Source organism: Trachymyrmex cornetzi, unplaced genomic scaffold (assembly GCF_001594075.2).
Source record: "Trachymyrmex cornetzi isolate Tcor2-1 unplaced genomic scaffold, Tcor1.1 scaffold34, whole genome shotgun sequence".
In the NCBI taxonomy this organism is placed as follows: Eukaryota; Metazoa; Arthropoda; class Insecta; order Hymenoptera; family Formicidae; genus Trachymyrmex; species Trachymyrmex cornetzi.
In genome coordinates this window covers 119,860-139,438 of record NW_017298108.1, presented here as the reverse complement: position 1 = coordinate 139,438, position 19,579 = coordinate 119,860, and the positions used below count along the sequence as shown (strand labels likewise).

Below are 19,579 nucleotides of genomic sequence, written 5' to 3'. Positions count from 1 at the left end.
ATTATATTAAATAATTGATATTTATATTAAATAATCTATTAACACAAAATTTTCTATTATTAATTTATTCATTGTTCCTTAATGAAATATTTATATCTTAAATAATTCCTAATACGTTTTAAACATTGAAAATTTGATGTCAGATTCGTGTTTAGCGACCTTAAAAACCCCTGAGTGACAAGTTTCAAGTGAATTCAAGCACTTTTTTATACTTCTTCCACCATATTGGATCCGCCATCTTGAATTTTTTATTTTGCCACTTTGCATTTTAAAGTAGATGTGAGAGAGAGAGAGAGACTGAGGATGAAAGAAAACATAAATATAATGTAAATTTACTGACAAATTGGCAGTAGCATTTTTTAATTTATTAATTTTTGTATATTATTTTAGATATTATTTTTTATATATTAACAATAAAATTAACTTATGATTAATTAATTTATTTTAATTATTCATAATTAACTTATGATATTAAGACTATTCTTCTAATATGATAGAAATGTAAATTATTTCAGAAACGTTAATATATTTATATATTTTTTGTATGTATCTTATTCTATAAATTAATGAACTGAAAAATTCTGTCGTTGTTTGCCAGCAAATTTATATCATATTCATTTTAGTATAAATAATATATCGTGAATGATAATATGAAATATCTCACACAGTATAGGGAGCTCGCGGGGAGCTCCTCCGGAGCTCATAAAATTTTTGTGAGCTTCATTTAAGCTTAAAAATGAACTCGCACGGAGCTCCCCGGGAACTCCTATGTCCGCTTTTGTGAGTTCCCTGGAAGCTTTATTTTGGTTCGCAGGGAGCTCTTTTTAAGCTCGCAGGAAGCTCGTAAAATTTTTTGTTGAATCGCTTGGAGCTCCCTGGGAGCTTTGGTATTTACTTTTGAGAGTTCCCTAGCAGCTTCATTTTAACTTCATATAAGTTCTCAGGAAGTTTCATTTAAGTTCTCAGGGAGCTTCCTTTAAGTTCGCAGGAAGCTCATAAAATTTTTTGCAAGCTTCACAATTATGGTGATCAGAGCAATAGAGGTATATACGCAAATTTTATATGCGATTTTATCAAATTATTATCAATTGTATTATTAATTTTTGTTGTATTGATTGTACTTTCAATTTTTAATTTCACACGTTAATGACTAATAATAGCCTGATCATTGGAAGTAATTTTGTTACGATAATTTTGATAGGTTGATGATTGTCAGAAGTAAAGTACAATGTAAAAGTTCAAGAGAGACAGTTTAGATGTGAGACGCAAAGCTCATGTACATGTCAGTGATATTAATGGTCATCAACATCCATGGACCAGTATACGTTGTAGCCAATACAAGTTTTACCGATGTTCACACATAGTTATTATATTACAAAGACAGATTTGGTATTTTATCGTACAAATTGTATATCGTTTTACTGTTTTACAATTGAGAATGACCTCGTGTATAGGTCGAAACGTTTTGTTTTTATATTTTATACAATGATTAATGTTAATTTCGTTTACTTTGTCCGTTTATATATCTAAGAATTTTATTTTGGAGCTGTTTGTTTGAATTATTAGTTTTTTAAGCTCGCTTCACACAAAGCTAATTATGCGAACAATTATTTTATGGTGTGACTATTAAGGCTTTATGTGCAAATTTCTACATTTGTACTAAGCTATTTGAGTTAATGTTATTATTACATCAATGGTCTTTATAGATTTTTATATGTTAATTTTAATATATAGCGATTTCATTAATGTTGTACATTTTTTTACATTCTTTTACATTTTTATTCTCAGAAATACATTAATTTGGCTCATAGCTCTTGGTTTGGTAGTCTAATTTATACCATTTTACTCATTCTAACTTACTGAAATTGACAAAAATAACGGGCCAATCAAAAAAGTTTAGCATCTCGTTGCTACAAATTACTCTGTTATAGTATTTATAATTTTAATCGAATTTGCATATAACTTATTAGTTTTTTATAACTGATTGATGTTATTTCGATTATTAAATTATGATTATTATTAGATGTAATTAATATTGTATATCAGTATTATTTATATATAACAAAGTAAATTGCAATTTTTAATAACAAATAAATGCAATTAAATGTTAATAATAATCTTTCGTAATCTTCAATCATAATATATAAACCGACTAATGAGGGAAAGAGGACAAAAAATATTTATCATGTTAGACAGCTTTTTGTAATAAAACAGACAAGTTCACAATTATATGTGCTGCGTACATATATTAAGCATATATGTTAAAAATTTAAAAAAAAAAAAGGTTGGAGGAGCTGGGATTTGAACCCAGGACTTTCAGCATGCGAAGCAGACACTCTACCACTGAGTTACACCCCCATTTGACAAACTTTTCTTTAAACTGAAAGATATGATATACACCATATTTTTTAAATCGTCTTTTTATGATTATGTAAGATCAAAACAATAAATTATATAATAGTACGGTATCATATATCCTAAGGATTTATTTTATTAATTGCTATTTTTTATAAGAATAATAATAGAAAATTGTTCTCATTTAATTACGTCATGTATGTAAAATGCAACATATAAATATATTCTATATAAATTAAAATTTAGAATTTAATATTATATATTCTAATGTTGACATTTGGGAGTAAAATTATATTTCTATTAGCAACGTGCTATTTTTCAGATTGAAGTCCAAACGAAATTGAAAAAAGTAATCAATATAATTAACTCGTCTGACGATCTTTGAAATCTTACAACGTTGATTTTTCTAATACTACAAACTATTTAAAAAAAAAATACAAATCTTAATTTAGCAACATCTGCTCAGCGTTCATCTAAATTACACTTTTTACACTTTCTTTTTTCTTTCTGCTTCCTTTTGCAAGCAAGAATATATATCTATCTTGTTTTAAGTGCCGAAAGTGCAACTAGCATACGAAACGCTAAAAAGACCAACAAATTCTTTCAGGGCCAGTTTCACCAACGCCAGTTAGTTTAATCCAAAGACATAGAGAATGGACTGCGCGATCCGTGTGTCAAAATGGTCGATAGGGATGAGAGAGAGGGACCGTGGCAGACGGCCATTTCTATCTCTTTCCATTCAATGGTGTAATGAGAGAGAGAATGAGAGGGAGATTGGCCGTCTCCCACGGTCCCTCTCTCTCTCATTATTGTCGACCACATTTGATACACTACTTAGATACGGATCGCGCAGTCCATTCTCTATGTCTTTGGTTTGATCAGCCGTGACTAACCAATCGCGTTTGCTGTTTAGTAGAATTATTGAGATCCGACAATCTCGATCTGCCGCAACTCGTTGGTTCGCGTAAAGGAGGCACGGCAGTGTCGCTTCGCGCAGCTTAGCGCCGAGACACTAGTCACTACCACCAGTGTCTCCAGATCGACCAATTGCGGTTGTTAATCACAATTAAGCTAGATCGGCGTTTGTGAGACCGACCCTCACAGATTTCTTCTCTCCATTCAGGTTCAACTTCCAACAGTTCCATCTCGCAGCTTCCAATGAGACCAGAGAAGGAGCGCTCGAGTAGAGCTGCCAATCGCAGCATTCGCGCAATTCGCAGTATGAACCCACCTTGAGAATCGCGACGTTCTCGGCTGATTTTGGCCGCACTGTTGACTGTTCACGGCGACATCATCCGCGCCCCGCGGACATGTATTATTGATGCGTTAACCTATGCGATGGAGCAACGCTCGGCGATCCGTCGCGAGTAAATCCCGCACTTTACCGGTGTAACCGCGCGCGCGTTGCGCCCGGCGATTAATCTGTGAGTAAGGAGTGTCGTCGTGCCGCGTCAAATTGCGACGCACCACGCTGTCACACGCTGTGCCGCGAGTCCGCTCGACGACGACGACGACGACGACGCTCAGCCACCGACGTCGCAACGAGCGTCTCCCCGCGCGCAGCTGTCATCGCGCGTCGCCTGTCGCCGCCGCCGTCGACGTTCGTTTCGGAGTGTGAGCGCGAAAAACTGCCCCGTAGGTGATCGTCTCTCGTGCATGCTGCCTGCGCGAATCATCCTGACCTCTCGTCAACCGCTACGTGCTCGACTCAGCCTTGTCCCGTTGCCCGGACGTAAGTTCCTTTCGCTGGAATGATTTACGCGAGCAATTTTGATCATTCTTATCGTTACACATATATTCGATATATTAATAAATTGTTGACGGATATTGAAATATCATTGTTGATGTTAGATAAACAAAGGCAGGTTTATTCTTGGTGTGTTATCGGCGACAATTGTTAGCGATTATTGGAGACACATCAAGAATAGATAATGCATTGAACATTGAACTGATATCTCCTAATTTGTTGATACTAGCTAAACGAATTTGTTTTTTTCATATCTACTATTTCAGAGTGGAGTAATTATTGTCTTTATCTGTAATCTTTTTCTGTACTATTTTATTTGTCGACCTATTTTTTAAGCGTATTAACCCTTACCATACCATCTATAATTGGTGCCTCATCCATACCATCATTTCAAATCTCTTCGTTTTTTCACCTCTTCAAAATAAAAAAAAAAATCTCTAAAGATTCACCAACATACTTTCAACTTTCTAGAATAAATATTGACTCTTTATTTTGGAAAATAATAAAATGTAGTATAATTTATAATAACCGAAAGGCTCAAAGAAACTTGCACGAACAGGAATCGCTCGGTCACTATTTACCCATATTAGTACGGTAAGGGTTAATTGGCTACAACATAGAAAATTTGTGAAGATTAAAGAACTTTCCTGTAACCAATTTGTTTGAAAAACTTTGTTGTACGACAAATGAAATAACATCTTACTGTTGATTTCTACTAATGTAGATTTAATCGCGATTCAACTTATTCTTTATTTTTATTTAGTTCTAAGAATTAGACAAAGATAAAAAATAAGTCAGACTAAGATTAGAATTAATTTACATTGATGAGAAACAAACATAAGGCTGTGATTGAGATATAAAGCATGGATATAGTGTTTTCATAAAAAAATATGGCTAATATTATTTACAGAAAAGCAACTGTTATGATACATGGTATATGGACACGAATCACTAGATGGTAGAATGTGAAAGATTGGACTGTACCAAGTCCAAAGGAAAAACCAGTGATTTGTGGGAAGGAACGCGACATTGTCCACCACGGCTTTCACCGAGATGGTTGGATTGGCGGGCGGGGGAAGTCATTTGTATCCCTCGCCCCCCATGCAACCAAATCCAGAGTGTAAATATTGCAGTGATAATCGTTATAGTATATTTAAATGATATTTGTATTGGTCATTATCTCTTATCATTGACATTTTATTTGTGTCTCGAGGAATTTATATTTAATAACTAATCAGCTACTGAATAAAATTAATTGATTAAAGATTAAGTAGTTAAGTTTTTAATACCTTTGATTTTGATTATTTCAGCTTTAATAATTTTATTTCATATACACTATTTGGAAAAAGATATGTTTAAAATGAAATTATTGTATTTTAAATTATTAAGATAAAATAAAGAATTTTATTGCGTGATTTTACTAATTTATTTTTGACTTATTTTTTTATGTTTTTTTAAATGCAGTGAGAGAGATGACTGGGATAGCGCCTAGCGCTCCAACCAGCGCAGATGCCTGCTTAAGCATTGTGCACTCGTTGATGTGTCATCGTCAAGGTGGTGAAAGCGAAGGCTTCAGCAAACGAGCAATTGAATCTCTTGTGAAGAAACTCAAAGTAAATCCCATATGTATATATGTCATTAATATTATGTAATATTGTTTTAAAACAAATCTTCTATTGTGCTAATATCTTTATTTTTGCTAATTTTTAAATTATTTTCTATTGTCTTATTTCATAGGATACGTTCCATTTGATGCTCAACGCTTGCGAATATTATTTATCCTTGTTTAACATTTGATAGACAACAAGGATGAAATGATCCCATGAGCGTTGCAAGCGTCAAGTGAATCAGCTGTTTATTTTGTAAAAACAGCTGATTGTATTTTTACCTTATGGTTGTCATTCGACAATTTGTAACCGCTTTTCTGTTATATTTTGAAACTGTGGCTGCATTATTTACTGAGAATACTAAAAATTTATATAGTTACGTATATTATAGATTTGTAATACTCTTAGTGAATAACAGAAGGCAGCTTATAAATAAACATTAGAATTCTATGCAGATATTTTTTGCAGACATGCACAGAATATGCAAATTTGCATAGATATGCAAATATGCACAATATGCAGAAATAAATATGCATTTTTAGAATGCTTTTTTAATGAAACAAATTTCTATTTTTATGTTACTTTCCAATCTGCTTTCTATAAAAGTATGAAATTACATAAGAATCCGATGTCTACTTATAAAGATTAATTTACGATACGTACAATTTGCTCAACAGGAGAAACGTGACGAATTAGATAGTTTGATCACTGCGATAACTACTAATGGTGCACATCCAAGCAAATGTGTCACCATTCAAAGAACTTTGGATGGTAGGTTACAAGTAGCAGGACGAAAAGGTTTTCCTCATGTGATCTACGCTCGCATTTGGAGATGGCCGGATTTGCATAAAAATGAACTGAAACATGTGAAATACTGTCAGTTTGCTTTTGACTTGAAATGCGATTCCGTATGCGTGAATCCCTACCACTATGAGCGAGTGGTATCTCCGGGCATAGGTATGTTGTGACATGTAATCTTGCTTTAGACTTTATTTTTAACATAGAGTTTGTATTTTATGTATGCATATGATTCTTCTTTCTTTTTTTACAACTTTAATTTCTCTTTCCTCTTCTTATTTTTGCCTTTATTATTGTCATGGAAAACGCTCGATTAAGCTTAACTCTATCATTCCTGATCGTAATTATTCAACGAAATAAGTATAAATTGTGCATCCTGGGGTTAACAAATACAGAATATTAGAGCGAAAAAAATCATTGATTGTTGTGGTCTTCTTGGTGTCTTGATGGAATGGGTTGGTTTCCCCCGCACAGACCCGTTCTTTACAGACCTATCCGGCCTGACATTGCAATCTGGTGTGGGTGTCGGTCCTGGTGGAAGACTGGTTAAGGACGAATATACAGTCGGCGGCGGTGGCACGGCTGCTGCGGCAGCTCCGCTGCCGCGGTCGGATCCGCGATGGACGTGGATGGCGAAATGAATCAAACGATTCAGCATCATCCGCCGGCTCAGTCAACCGCCTCGAACAATGCACAACAAGCCCAGCAAGGCTTCATACCGGGTTTACCACCACCCAACTCAAGTAAGTTGAATGTTGCTATTGTATCTTTTCATTTTGTAAAACTTCCACTTTATCAAAAATTTTCATCAATTGGCTTTATACGGTGTCTGTTTGTAATTAATGTCTGGTGACTAGATAATAATGTAGTCGCCCTGACTATTGTGAGCAGGACGGACGTGTGTCTTGCCTGCTTTGGGTATTGCATCATCTTGCCCACATTTTTTGAAGAGCGTTTCCGGCTTCGACTGTGATTTGCATTACAACATTATTTCATCTATTACTCTTTTAGACTTTTGTTACTCACCGCATTAGCGGCATTTTCGATTCTAGCCGTATCGACGCTGTATAGAGTCGGGGCCATTCACACAAGAAGAAGACTAGATAATAATGTATCTAGACGAATCGATATTAAGGTAAATATTGACAATAATGGAAGTAGCTCCGATGACCTTGACCTTGACATATGCTGTCAAGGTCATGACCCTGAGTAATCTCCAACAGGTTTTAGCCGTCGCTCATTCTTCGTTAAAAAGTTATTGACAAAAATGTTTTAAATTAAAAAAAAATTTTTTTAAATATCGTTTTATTTCTATTGTACATATACAGTATTAAATACTATTTTATACTTTCATTTACATTTAATGGGTATATAATAACCTAACCCTAATCCAACCATGTACCATTATATACTCATTAAATGTAAATGAAAGTATAAAATAATATTTAATACTGTACATGGTTGGATTAGGGTTAGGTTATTATATACCATTAGACTTTCCGAATATTTCTGAGTATTTCTGAAAAATGTTCCAATTCATCCCCCCCTTTTCCCTGCTTGGGGGCGCACGACTTCCACGTGAAGCGACTCCCACCCCACCTCCCCCCCTGCTTGGGGGCGCACGACTTCTACGCGAAGTGACTCTTTTTTGTTTTTATATATAAAAGTGACTTTATAGAAACACTAAGTCACTGCTTTACAAACAAATTCACTACTTTGCAAACAAATTCACCCCTTTACAAACAAGTTCATATAGGTTTCGACTTTCCACGCGGAGCGACTTTCGCCTCACTCCTCTCCCTGTCTAGGAAATTCCTAATGTACTGTTCGACATGATTACATTGTTCATTTGTTTTTGTGGGTATCGTTTGTATTTACAAATTTTGATAGCGCAATCTTAGGCAGTTGTTCAAATTGTAAGCGTACAGTTGCTACTTCTCAATATATTAGTACAAGTGATGGTTCATTATTATTAAATATCCTACATTTTACATAGTATTTATTGCTGTATATGTATAGTAGAAATAAAACGTTATTTTTTCAAACTTTTTGTTATTGTTAAAGCAGGGGGGAGAGGTGGGAGGTGGGGTGAGAACTGCTTTGCATAGAAAGTCATTATACGTAAGTAAGGAAGGATATAGAATAGCTTTTAATATTGTATAAAGTAGGAATAAATCGTTATTTTTTTAAACTTTTTTTATTGATAATTTTTTAACGAAGGACGCACGACGGCTAAAACCTATTGGAGGTTACTCAGGATCATGACCTTGACAACATATGTCAAGATCAAAGTCATCGGAGCTGTTTCCGTTATTGTCAATATTTACCCATATTAACACGTGGACGTATCTTTTTATCTAAATATAAGAATGTTAATAAGTTATTAAACCGAGTTGCAAATTTGGCATGTGATGGTTACGTTTCAGGAAAATTTATGCAGATACCATCTAACTGTGCTAAAAATATACATGCTATTGAATTTGACGCGCTCGATATGATTGTTAATTATCAAAATGATTGCGCTAACGAGCTAGCCGCTTTTGTTTATTGCTATCGAATGTAAATTTAGCAGGCAAGAATACGCTTCGCAAATTTCTCTTTTGTTGCGTAATACAATTTTTGTTTTGGCTTCATTGTTTTCTTTTCCTTCTGATTGTTCGGCACAGCTAGTACTGAGGGTATGTTTAGCGCCGGTGGGGGCGGCAATAATGGTAATCCCCATGCTAAACTGGACGACAATAATTGCCCCAGACAAACCTGGATACCCACGCCTCATCACTCGGCAAGCCGTAACATGCATCATCGTACGTATTTCATTGTACACAGCTATTTATTTAAGGAGCTTTCAATTATATGTCGCTGATTAGCCATCGCTCAATGTTGCCAGTGTGCATTTTTCGTGATTCTTAAAATCGAATCAGAATTTCCCAAATTAAATCGCATTTCATAAAAGATGGAGTAATTACGAAGCAATTGTGTGAGTGCGAAAGACAATCTCTGAATTTATTTCATAGAAAACGCAAGATATATCTGAAATGGCGTCCAATCATGAATCAATACTGAATACAAAGATGGATAGCAGATTTGTTACAGTATCAGGCTAATGTTTAAATCAATGTAACCTATACAGCCAACTTTATCCGAGAGACATCCTGAGAATGTCCTTAGGATATCCTTTGGATATCTTTAAGATGTCTCTTGGAGATTTTTTGTGCTATATGAAAAAATTTCGAATTAAAATAAAATTCTAATTTTAGAATAATTCTAAGATTTCTGAAATTTGAAAGCTCGTCAGTTCTGCAATAGCAAATTATTAAAACGTTCAGAATACAAAATATATCTGAAATATTTTGGGAAACGCCGATTCGCGCAACAGTTTCGAGAGCAACGATAGCGAAGGTCATGTTCGTTACGTTTTGATATTTTATGTTGCCTGCATCGTGTATGAATTTTGATTTTGCAGCAGTAGTACATCCAATGAGTCACACCGTAGGTAGCCAGCAACAGTCGCTGAATTCAGCGTCAAGCGGAACGTCCAGTGCGCAGATTCTGAGTCCCGCGCAAGGACAATCAACCGCCGATACGTTCTACAACACTACAACACCCCCGCAAGATATCAATCAACCCCCTACAGTCGACGCGTTAGCGGCTTCTCTGGGTAACAAATTTTTTACAAACATTTTACTTAAGACTAGCAAAAGTAACTATATTCTACTATTAAATGCAAATCCCAAGGATCTAAATTTCCCTTCTAGCATTTTTAACACAAAACTTTAACATTCCTAATATATGAATTTATTTCCATTGGTTTGAATAGGTGAAGGGCAGAGTTCTCCTGTGTCGCCTGTTCATCTTCACCATCCAAACGGTTTTCCCGTGGGTACAGCCCCGTACAATTCCGGTGCGCCACAATGGACTGGTGCCAATACTCTCACATATACTCAAAGTATGCAACCACCAGATCCTCGACATCTTCATACGACATCATATTGTAAGTTAATTACATTAAGCCAAAGAAAAATTTCCTTTTTAGACAAATCATTTTTTTTTTTAAATTATATGAAGGGTCTTAAATGAACACACAAAATGAATGTTGAGACTAATCTAATATAATAAGACACACTTAACACGACAAAATGTCTCAAAATAAGTAACCGGTTTTAATTTCATTCTAGTCTTCATTAACCGCAATATAATTAATAATTAATTGTTAAAGACTTAGTTTAAATAATTAGTCTTAATTTTTTTTTATTTTACGTGCTCGTTTAACTCTTAATATAACCTTTTATATGATTGATTTTAATTCGTTATTACAGTTATTACAATAACGAGTTGATATTTCTATTCTTGTTTTCTAAACTTTGTAACTTAGCGACATAACACTTTACATTGAATCTAATACTTCAATGAAACAGGGGGAGGCCATGGAAATGACGTCAGTGGAAACATTGGAGGATTGCTCTCTACGCAACCTGCACCAGAATATTGGTGTTCCGTTGGTTACTTCGAATTGGACATCCAAGTCGGAGAAACGTTCAAAGTCAGTAGTGGTTGTCCCACGGTCACCGTGGATGGCTACGTAGATCCTAGTGGTGGAAACAGATTTTGTTTAGGTGCCTTGAGCAATGTGCACAGAACAGAACAGAGCGAACGGGCACGTCTTCATATAGGTAATTATAATTCAATTGGGAATTTTCTAGAAAATATTATAAATCCTTGATTAAAACAAAACATTTTAGGGAAGGGCGTTGTATTGGATTTGAGAGGTGAAGGTGATGTTTGGTTGAGATGCCAGAGCGAACACAGCGTCTTTGTACAGTCTTACTATTTGGATAGAGAGGCAGGCCGGGCACCTGGTGACGCAGTACACAAAATTTATCCCTCGGCGTACATTAAAGTCTTCGATTTAAGGCAGTGTCACAAACAGATGCGAGGCCAAGCCGCCACCGCTCAAGCCGCCGCAGCAGCGCAAGCTGCAGCTGTCGCAGGCCATCTCACACACGGAGCACCTATCACCAAAAGTAAGAACCGAGCATCTATCAATAATACATTTTAACTTAAATGAATTATAAATATAGTTTAACGTATATAAATAAAATACATTAGTTTTATTAAGAAAATACATTTTAATACACTCACAATAGTGTATACAATAGTGTACAAGACACAATTATTATTCAGGTCTCAGCGCGGCTGCAGGAATTGGAGTCGACGATTTACGAAGACTTTGTATCCTGCGTTTGAGTTTTGTTAAGGGATGGGGTCCAGATTATCCGCGACAAAGTATAAAAGAAACACCATGCTGGATTGAGGTAATTTATATTTCGTAATTTTACTTTGCGAATCTCTTTAACCAGAAATTCTTTCTTTTTTTTTTTTTTTAAAGAAAATGCAAAAACTAGTACGATTTAATACATAAAAAGTATAATATATATTATCTGAAAGTGTAATATATACTATAGGAATTTATTAAATTTTTGCTTACATTATTTTTAAATTTAAAAATAAACGTATGAACGGTTATACATTTAAATCAGAGTCAAATTACCATTTATTTTATATTAATTTACCAATTGTTATATCTTGTAATATTCTATTTTCGATATTGTTTTATTTCATTTATTTTCCAGGTACATTTACACAGAGCGCTTCAATTGCTGGATGAAGTGTTGCATACAATGCCCATCGATGGACCACGAGCAATCGAATAATTCCATCGATTCGAGTTATGAGAGACGTAAAAAGAGCATCACTATGTTGTTGCTAAAGTCGAGTGCGTAACATACGTCGCTGTTTGAACAATCACACAAGTAATTTTGGCTTGAGAACGCGAGTGGACACACCGGATGGACCAAATTTATCAGACGTATGATCAAACGATTGAAACGCGAAATTCGGCTGGGGAGTTCGGAGAAGAGATCTTGCGGAAGCTATTTATATATTTAATGACTCGTGATATAATAACCTGTGTAGGACAGGGGTTCCCAAACTCTCCAATGTCCATGTTGCAGATGGTCCGTAGATAAAATTATCTATATATTCTAAAATTCTATACATTTTGCATGTGCATATTTTTATCATAGAGTGTACATAATGTAACTCGTCTCTATTTTTTTATTTAAAATAATTTTTGTTAGACAATCGAAGAGAAGAAGGAAAAGACATACGCGCGCGCGTTAGTTATGACATATAATACATAAATGATTTAGTATTATATCGAAATTTACATGTCAAGTTATAATTGGAGGGCTCTTTAACCCCTTGAGTGTCAGTGACGCACATATGCGCAGAAAAAAGTCGTGCCATTTTCGTCTCATGACGCATATGTGCGCATTTGAAAAAAAACATGTTTATACTTCATCGATTCGACTGTAATTTGTTAAATCATGGTTTTTGAGGTCGCTGAATCCAAATTTGAAATCGGATTTTCAAAATTCAAAATGGCGGATCCAATATGGCGGACGCAAGTTCGAAAAATGGTTTGATTTCTACAAAAATTTGTATCTCCAATTTGTAAACCATGAATGGTTTGCTGAATTTTTATTCGTCATAATGTATCCGAATTTCAGATACCTAGAATCAGGACTCAAATTCTAAATTCGCGATCACGAACATCTAGAGATACAAATTTTTGTAGAAATCAAACCATTTTTCGAACTTGCGTCCGCCATATTGGATCCGCCATTTTGAATTTTGAAAATCCGATTTCAGATTCGGATTCAGCGACCTCCAAAACCATAACACTAAAATTATAGGATAAATCAATGAAAATTTTTTTCCAAGACAAAAATGGCACGAAAAGCTGATTTTCGCCTGACAGCTAAGGGGTTAATTATTTTTGTATTATTATGTACCAGAATTTTTTGTAGATAAGTGAGAAAAATATCGATGAAAATTATTAAACCAGAAACTGTTTATTAATTTTTTTATATACAGCGTGAAACTTTATTTAATAGTTGTTAACATAATATTCATTGCGAGCAAAACATAATTTGGTGTTTCATTCTTTTTATTATTATTGTTTCTTGGTTGTAATGACCATATAGAGGGATTGAAAAGGATTTTTCATATATGTTTATGTACTTCTTATACCCGGGAAAAAATATTTTAAATATAATGATATATAAATATATATAATTATATACAATTATACATATATAAAATATGTCCATTTATATACAATTATATAAAATTATATATATTTTTATATATAAAACATTTTTTCCCGGGTATGTTATGTTTATTATAGTATTTTTACTATAATTCTTCCATACTGAACAAATTCAAGTTGTTTTATTTTAATGTTGTTTTTTGTGATAACATAATGTTTATACTTTATGTCTCGAACCATAAAGTCATTCTAATTTTTCAAATCGAAACCTACATTTTTTATTGCATACATCTTGAATTTAAACGTATGGATATTTAATCCATTTTGTCTAATATGTAATCTAGTAAAAATATACTTAGAAAAATTAATTAGGTCAAATTATATATTGGGAAAAGATTTTAATTAAAAGTTCAATTTTAGGGATCCTATAATGTTGCTGTTTCGATGAGAAAAAAAAGCATTATTCCCCTATTTATTCTCCTCTTCGCTTTGGTAGTTTTTTACTGGTTTGAGAACCCCTGCTGTAGGATAAAATATGTGCCACGGCCTTGCACTACTACCAACGTACAAAAGTGAAAGAAACGTTATTTTTATTTACGAGATGTAATTTTTTACGGAGAGAGGTGACATGACGCGTCTCATCAAGAGAGAAATAGAAGAAAATAGAACTACAGTCTTCTATTTTGCTAGGCGCACGATGTAGAAATTTCCTCGGTGACGCGCAGTCCGTTAAGCTCACAGTGATACCAGTTTCGGAACCATTACATAGTCACGACCCTGTTCTTTGAGATTAGCTTTGTAAGATAACTGAACTTTACTGTCTACATTTATTACTTACTGCAAATGTTAAGCTCAACATTTATATTGGACAAGAAGAGTCTTGCTTTTTTGGATTCCTGAATTTGTGAACATGAGATAAAAGAATATATTACAATTAAATTACTTAATCAAGAAGCATAAAAGCCAATGTTAATTCAAATTGCAATTTGAACTAGCGTTTTATGCTTCTTGATTAAGTAATTTGATTTATTCTTAAAGTCGTTTTATATTATATTAAAACTTTTTTAAATTATCGAGAAAAGAGAATAATGAATTTATATATCATTTTTAAAGTTTATTAATTGCAGAACTGGAAACATCGATGTTGATTTCCAATTTTCCGATGAAATTTAGTAATTAGATCTGTGAATTCTGACATAAACGTTCAAGAATCTAGGAATCTAAAGATTTGAGACCCCAGGGATCTCAGACCCTAGGAATCTTGAAGTCTGAGGATTTAGAGATCCGAAGACGTAAGAGTCCTAGGATATAAGAATTATCTTTATGCACGTGTATACAGTAGGGAAATTTTCTCTAAAGATACAGTAATACATTTCTGCCAAGTAGCAAGCATAGATAGTTCATAAGAATCACTCATACACAGTTTATAATTCTCTCTCTCTCTCTTCTCTCTTTTTCTTTTCTTTTTTTTTTCTTTCGTAAGGATAAACTTTTTATATTTAAATTCGCATGGAAGAAATATCATGATATATATAGGGAGAGAGAGAGAGAAAGTATGTAGCGATTATACTGGCAGAAATTTTACAGTGGCGTTAGAATTATTTGTTTATTACGAATGGGTAACTTGTTTATTGTCTGTTTTACAGTTTATAACCAAAAACTATTTTATATATAGAAATCTTGAAGTTCCACAATGAGTATACTTGTTCATCTTTTTTATTTCTTCGTTTCGTGGAATAAAATCTTTTAATTTCTTAGTTATTATATTGATTATTATTATTATCATTATTGCGGTTATTGGAGGAGACAATGAATTATGCAAAAAATAACATATACAACTTGGAGCATAACAAATGTTTTAAACAATTTTATAATTAAAGAAAATCTGCGAACACAATTTATAAATTCAATTTTGAAATGGAGAAATGTAAAAAAATTTAAGAATTTTTTAAAAATATGCATATTACGTAATATATTATTTATTTATTATATCTATACCACATATTGTGCTGAAAAAAAATTAAAGCAGTAAATCGGATTTAATTTAATTTATATGTATGGATTTCTTTCTCCGGTTATACATCTCCACCAGTTAACCGCCGGATGTTATTACTATTATAATAACGTAGTACTTGTTGAATAATTATACACACACACTTACTGTTTACCAACTATTTTATTAAAATATAGTCGTACAAAATATTCTTACATATATAATATTTGATGATATAACATAGAGTGATTATACATATATAAGAATGAGAGAGAGAGAGAGAGAGAGAGAGAGAGAGAGAGAGAGAGAAGGAAAGAGAGTCGACCAAATTCAACGGTATGCATGTACAAGGTGCCTCAAAATGATCGAAAACAATATCTTTGTTCACCTTGTGCATATACAAGGTGGTCCACTTAAATCGACCATCTGAAATATCTCGTTTATGTTTGATGATATAAAAAAATGTTTCAAAGGAAAGCGGAAGGGTTTCGAGGGGGACGTATTTTGGTTATGTTGCTTTTTTTTAGGTGGAGTCGCCAAAAAAATATAAAGGTTACCTCCACTTTTTAAAATGGAATTGTATGATTTTTTTTTTACACAATATGATTCTTTTAATTATTCTGCATATAAAAGTATTAAGGTAGTAATATCAAAAAACCATTAGTCGACAAGATATTTTATATTTTATTCTGGCATATTGACATAAAATGTTAAATAATTTGTGAAATTAACTTTTTGATAATCGTACCTTAACACTTTTATGAACAGAATAATGAGATGAATCAGTTTGGTGTAAAGAAAACACATAGTTGCTTTAAAAATGATGTATACAAAATGGATAATTTTTTAAATAAGTAATTATGTTTTCTTCTTAAGGTACGATTATCAAAAAGTTAATAGTTTACGAGTTATTTAACATTTTATGTCAATATGTGCCAGAATAAAATGTAAAATATCTCGTCAACTATTGATTTTTTGGTATCACTACTACCTTAATATTTTTATATGTAGAATAATTAGAGGAATCATATTGTTTAAAAAAAATCATACAGTTCGATTTAAAAAAGTGTACGTAACCTTCACATCTTTTTGGCGCCTTTACCTTGAAAAAAAACATGACGAAAATATGTCCCCCTCGAAATCCTTTTACTTTCGTTTAAAACATTTTTTTATATCATCAAAAATAAGCGAGATATTTCAGATGATCGATTTAAGTGGACCACCCTGTATATTCCGCATATATTTATATTTTAATTGATTACATATTTGTGAAAACAAAGGGAAATATTTAAAACTTATTTACGATACACAATAGTATTTACTGATTCTCATTTCTTGCAATTCAGTCTTAATATTGTGGAGTGAATGAATGAATTTTCCACGAGAACTAAGATGAAGAGAGAAAGAGAGAGAAAAAGACGAGGATTGAACGTTACCGTTTAAACTAAGTTCAAGAAGAAATTTGCATTCTGAATATATACATAGAAGTTGCTACATAGATGTCTGACGATTACCGTATTATGTTTCTTAATGATAGATCTCTTGATGGAAGTCTGCGTGTACGTCAAGGAATTTACAAATGGAAAAATAATTCAGTAAACGCAGAACGCATCGATGTACACAATGCCTTCCTTTGACCAATGAAATGTACACACAGCTCAAGTATATTGACAAGAGATTCTTGCTTACAAAGCCAAGCTAGAAACACATGTGCCATTTTCGTGCATATAAGGAGAGATATAAAACTTAGGACTTCTTACAAGACTGTATTTTTAACTCCAGACTATATAAGCATTCTTCGTGAATCTAATAAGAACCTAAACTACCGCTGATCTAATTAAGAATTTAGATTCAATATCGCGAAGCATAATATTTCGAAATATCCATAGGTCTAAGAAGCCGAAAAAAAAGAGATTCAGACTTTGACAGTTGTAAGGATTTTTAAGAATCCAGAAATGGCTCCGAGGCTCTAAGGATTTTAAGTAGGAGTCTAGTAAGCTGCTAAGGTTCAGCAAACCTGCAAATTCCGTGGTTCTACTTGATAAACCAAATTCTGCAAATTGTCTTAGTGCTTAGAAATTTCCTAGTAGCATAGAAAAAGCAGAAAGAGAACGCAGCTCTTGAAACAAGCCATGAATTTTTAACGCATGCATTAAAGTGAAAATCACGCGAGGCGCGAGTAAGTAGATGAGAATCTCTAAAATCAGCGATTGGAGGGCTCATCGACATGCTAAATGCGAGATTAATAGATTGTTTCTCGACAAAGAGGCTTAAGTACATACTAAAAGTTGATCCCATAGCATGTTTCATTACAACCACTTATACATGGAATACTGCCACTGTCGAGTTCACGAATTTTGCGAATGTTGCCTTCAGACGAATGCAGTTTTGAAATGCAAGAGGATTTTGCAAAGTCTGGCCGCCAGAAGATAATGATTAAATTATTTTCGCATTGTATTTCCTTCACTCGCTTTATCATTTATCATTTGAAGAACGTTTAGCATGATATTGCTCAGAGTTCTTCAACTTTGAAGTCTAAAACTGTGAAAGGTGAAAAACTGCGAGACGTTCGTTACAAGTTCTCCTCCTTCCTCAAAAAAATCGCTGTGAGATAGACCTTTTTTCTCCTTACTTGCGTTTCTTCAAAGCAAACGGCACAAACTGTTCTGCGTCTAAGCCAAAGATACCTCCCGAGATGCTGCAATTGTTACGAAATGTTAAAAAATATACGACGAGATTCTTCGATTTCTTCTCACGCTGGGCGTTCCGAAAGAGAAAATCGAACAGAAAATTAAAAAGCTGCTAGGCAACACAAAGTCCAAAGTCAAGCGATAAGATGTCTAAGGCCGGGATTCATAGTCAGATCTTATATTCAAGACCGTCTTAAGTACGGTCTTAAGAAGTCACGAACCAATCGAGGGCTGCATTAGCGTCTTAAGATATTACTTAAGACGGTCTTGAAATAAGAATCGACTATGAATACCGGCCTAAAAGACATCTTATGTCTCGATTTTAGACTTTGGCCGGAATCTATAGTCTGTTTTTAATCTCAAGACAATCTCAAGCAATGTCTTAAGATGCTAATACATCTCTCTGGCCGGTATTCATATAGTCAGTTCTTATATTCAAGATCGTCTTAAGTACGGTCTTAAGAAGTCATGAACCAATCAGAGGACCCCATTAGCATCTTAAGACCGTACTTAAGACAATCTTGAAATAAGATCGGACTATGAATACCTCTGATTGGTTTATGACATCTCAAGCACTATTTTAAGACCATCTCGAATCTTGAACAACGTCTATGACCGATATTCATAGTCGAGTCTTATTTCAAGACCTTCTTAAGTAATGTCTTAAGGCGCTAATGCGGCCTTCTGATTGGTTCGTGATTTCTTAAGACCGTACTTAAGACGATCTTGAATATAAGATCTGACTATGAATACTGGCCATAGGCCCTTTGTGTTATTTGAATGATTAAGCGGAAAATCGAATTAAAAGTCGACGAAGATTTTTTTCTGGGAACTTGATAAACGATCGAGAAGAATAATAACAAACGCGCGAGTGTCTTTTCGAAGCGTCCCGCGTGCATAATTATTCTTACGTTAATATTATTCCATTAATAGGGTTCGTTAATTTTATGACACGCAGGTGGAATTTTATCGCGATCCCGTGCGAGTTGTAATTTGGATCTGAATTTTCGCGAAATTCCGATTACGTTCGATCTATGAATGGCGTAAAGAGCAAGAAGAAAAAAAAGAGAAAAGGAACGACGTTATTATAGTATAGATACAAATTAATATCTGTGATTATCGTCGATGCAGATATATTTTAAGTAATTTCTACAGCGTTTGGGCACATTTGTAAAAAAGGAACGGAGGACAAGATAAAGGGAGAAAAAAGTAAAAAAAACAATTACAATTAATAATAATAACCATATACGGCGATAATAATTTTAGAGCGATTGTTGA

General features: G+C 33.8%; 1 protein-coding gene and 1 non-coding gene across 2 annotated transcripts; one reads left to right on the top strand and one right to left on the bottom strand.

The window, feature by feature from the left end:
* Positions 1-2,286: 2,286 nt before the first annotated feature.
* Positions 2,287-2,358, bottom strand: TRNAA-CGC (transfer RNA alanine (anticodon CGC)). Its single transcript has one exon. It is a non-coding gene; the product is annotated as a tRNA-Ala (tRNA).
* Positions 2,359-3,606: 1,248 nt separating this feature from the next.
* Med (Smad/Smad4 homolog Medea) lies at positions 3,607-12,897 on the top strand. Its single transcript, XM_018510513.1, is given in 13 exon segments — positions 3,607-4,087; positions 5,013-5,222; positions 5,567-5,715; positions 6,387-6,666; positions 6,997-7,103; positions 7,106-7,250; positions 9,174-9,311; positions 9,971-10,165; positions 10,325-10,498; positions 10,923-11,177; positions 11,247-11,528; positions 11,689-11,819; positions 12,138-12,897. Coding segments are annotated over 12 exon segments (2,004 nt in total). The 5' UTR covers positions 3,607-4,087; positions 5,013-5,155; the 3' UTR covers positions 12,219-12,897.
* The last annotated feature ends 6,682 nt before the right edge of the window (positions 12,898-19,579 follow it).